At 56.9% G+C, this 1,593-nt stretch overlaps 1 protein-coding gene across 1 annotated transcript; it reads left to right on the top strand.

Annotated features, from left to right (window-relative positions):
* WHR41_09703 (uncharacterized protein) lies at positions 1-1,593 on the top strand (the record flags this gene model as incomplete). Its single annotated transcript, XM_069378304.1, has 1 exon — positions 1-1,593. A coding segment is annotated over one exon (1,593 nt), but the record flags the coding sequence as incomplete, so codon positions are not given.

Below are 1,593 nucleotides of genomic sequence, written 5' to 3'. Positions count from 1 at the left end.
TTCCCAACAGATGACGATGCGCAAAACGTTGTCGACAGCGGCAGATGCTGGAAGGCGCTGCGTTACACCAAGCTGCAGACGCCTTCGTACACGCCAGCCATCAAGGTCATTGGCTCCGAGGGCCAGCCAGATTCAATGGCATCGAGCGCCGAGGATAAGGAAGAGGTGTTTATGAGCCAAGCCTTTCCGTGCCAGACGGACGATGGCGACGACATCGCTATACCGGATACTGTTGTCCACGTCGACGCCAAAGCCGTGCAGGAAGCCCTCTTCGCACAACCGGTCAAGAAAGCACCAGGACTGGACGGCCTCGGCTTCAAAGCGCTCCGGCTGCTATGGCGGTGGGCGGAGGACCGGATCGTGTCACTGGTCCAAGGCTGCATCAAACTTGGTTTTCACCCGTGCACTTGGAAGACAGCCAAAGGGATTCTGCTGCGGAAGCAAGGCAAGCCTACCTACACGGTTGCCAAGGCATATCGTGTCATCAGCCTGCTCAGTTGCCTCGGCAAAGTAGTGGAGAGAGTGGTGGCGACGGCGATTGCGTCCTTTTGTGAGACGAACGAAATCTTCCATTGCGGACAGTTCGGGTCCCGTCGGGCTCGAGGCACTGCAGACGCGGTTTCTCAGCTCGTGGCGAGGGTCGAGGCTGCATGGGAGCGGAAGCAGATGTCGCTCGCGCTGCTGCTGGACGTGAAAGGCGCCTACGACCGGGTTGACAAGCACCAGCTGCTCCGGCGAATGGTCGAGGTCGGCATAGCCGGCAATATCATCCGCTGGGTGAAGTCCTTCATGTCCGACCGAAGAGCGTTGCTAGTCATCGATGGCAGAATGGGAGAGACACATGGCATACAGGCAGGCCTGCCGCAAGGCTCGCCAGTATCGCCAGTGCTGTTCATACTCTCAGTCAGCTCCATGTTTGAGTGGCTTGAGACCAGACACCCCAAGCTGCACTCGCTTTCATTTGTGGACGACGTTGGCTTGCTGCTACGATGTGACACCCTGGAGGGAGGCACACAAGAACTAGAAAGCATCGCCGGACATGCAATGGAATGGGGCGCTGCCAACAAGGTCGAGTTCGAGGTGAGCAAGACGGAAGTATTGATTTTTAGCAAGAAGCGGAAGATCCTCCAGGCTGCAAAGCAAGCGATTGTCCGGATCGGCGAGCATTCGTGCCCCATCAACCAGGGAGCGACCAAGTGGCTTGGCTTCTGGCTCGACTCGAAGCTGACTTTCAAGACGCACTTTGAGAAGAGGATCACCAGCGCTAAGGGTGCACTACAAGCCGTGGCAAGCTTAAGCAGACGAAACGGCGGCCTATCGATCGGCCTCATGAGGCGCGTAGTCCTTGCAGTCGTCAGCTCCGTTGCTTTATTCGGGGCAGAAGTGTGGTGGAGACGCCAGAAGGATCTAGAGAGAAGGCTGCAACTATTGTTGAACAGCCAAGCGAGAGCTATCACAGGGCTGCTGAAATCTACACCGATAGCATTTCTACTACAAACTGCATGCTTGCCGTACGCTGGTGAGATTTTGGACCAGAGACAAACACGGTTTGCGACACGCGCGCTCACCGCAGCCCGAGACCATCCAACACAC

This window comes from Cladosporium halotolerans (assembly GCF_011745625.1).
Source record: "Cladosporium halotolerans strain TM138-S3 chromosome Unknown Sca391, whole genome shotgun sequence".
Classification (NCBI taxonomy): Eukaryota; Fungi; Ascomycota; class Dothideomycetes; order Cladosporiales; family Cladosporiaceae; genus Cladosporium; species Cladosporium halotolerans.
This window is presented reverse-complemented; position numbering and strand designations above follow the sequence as displayed.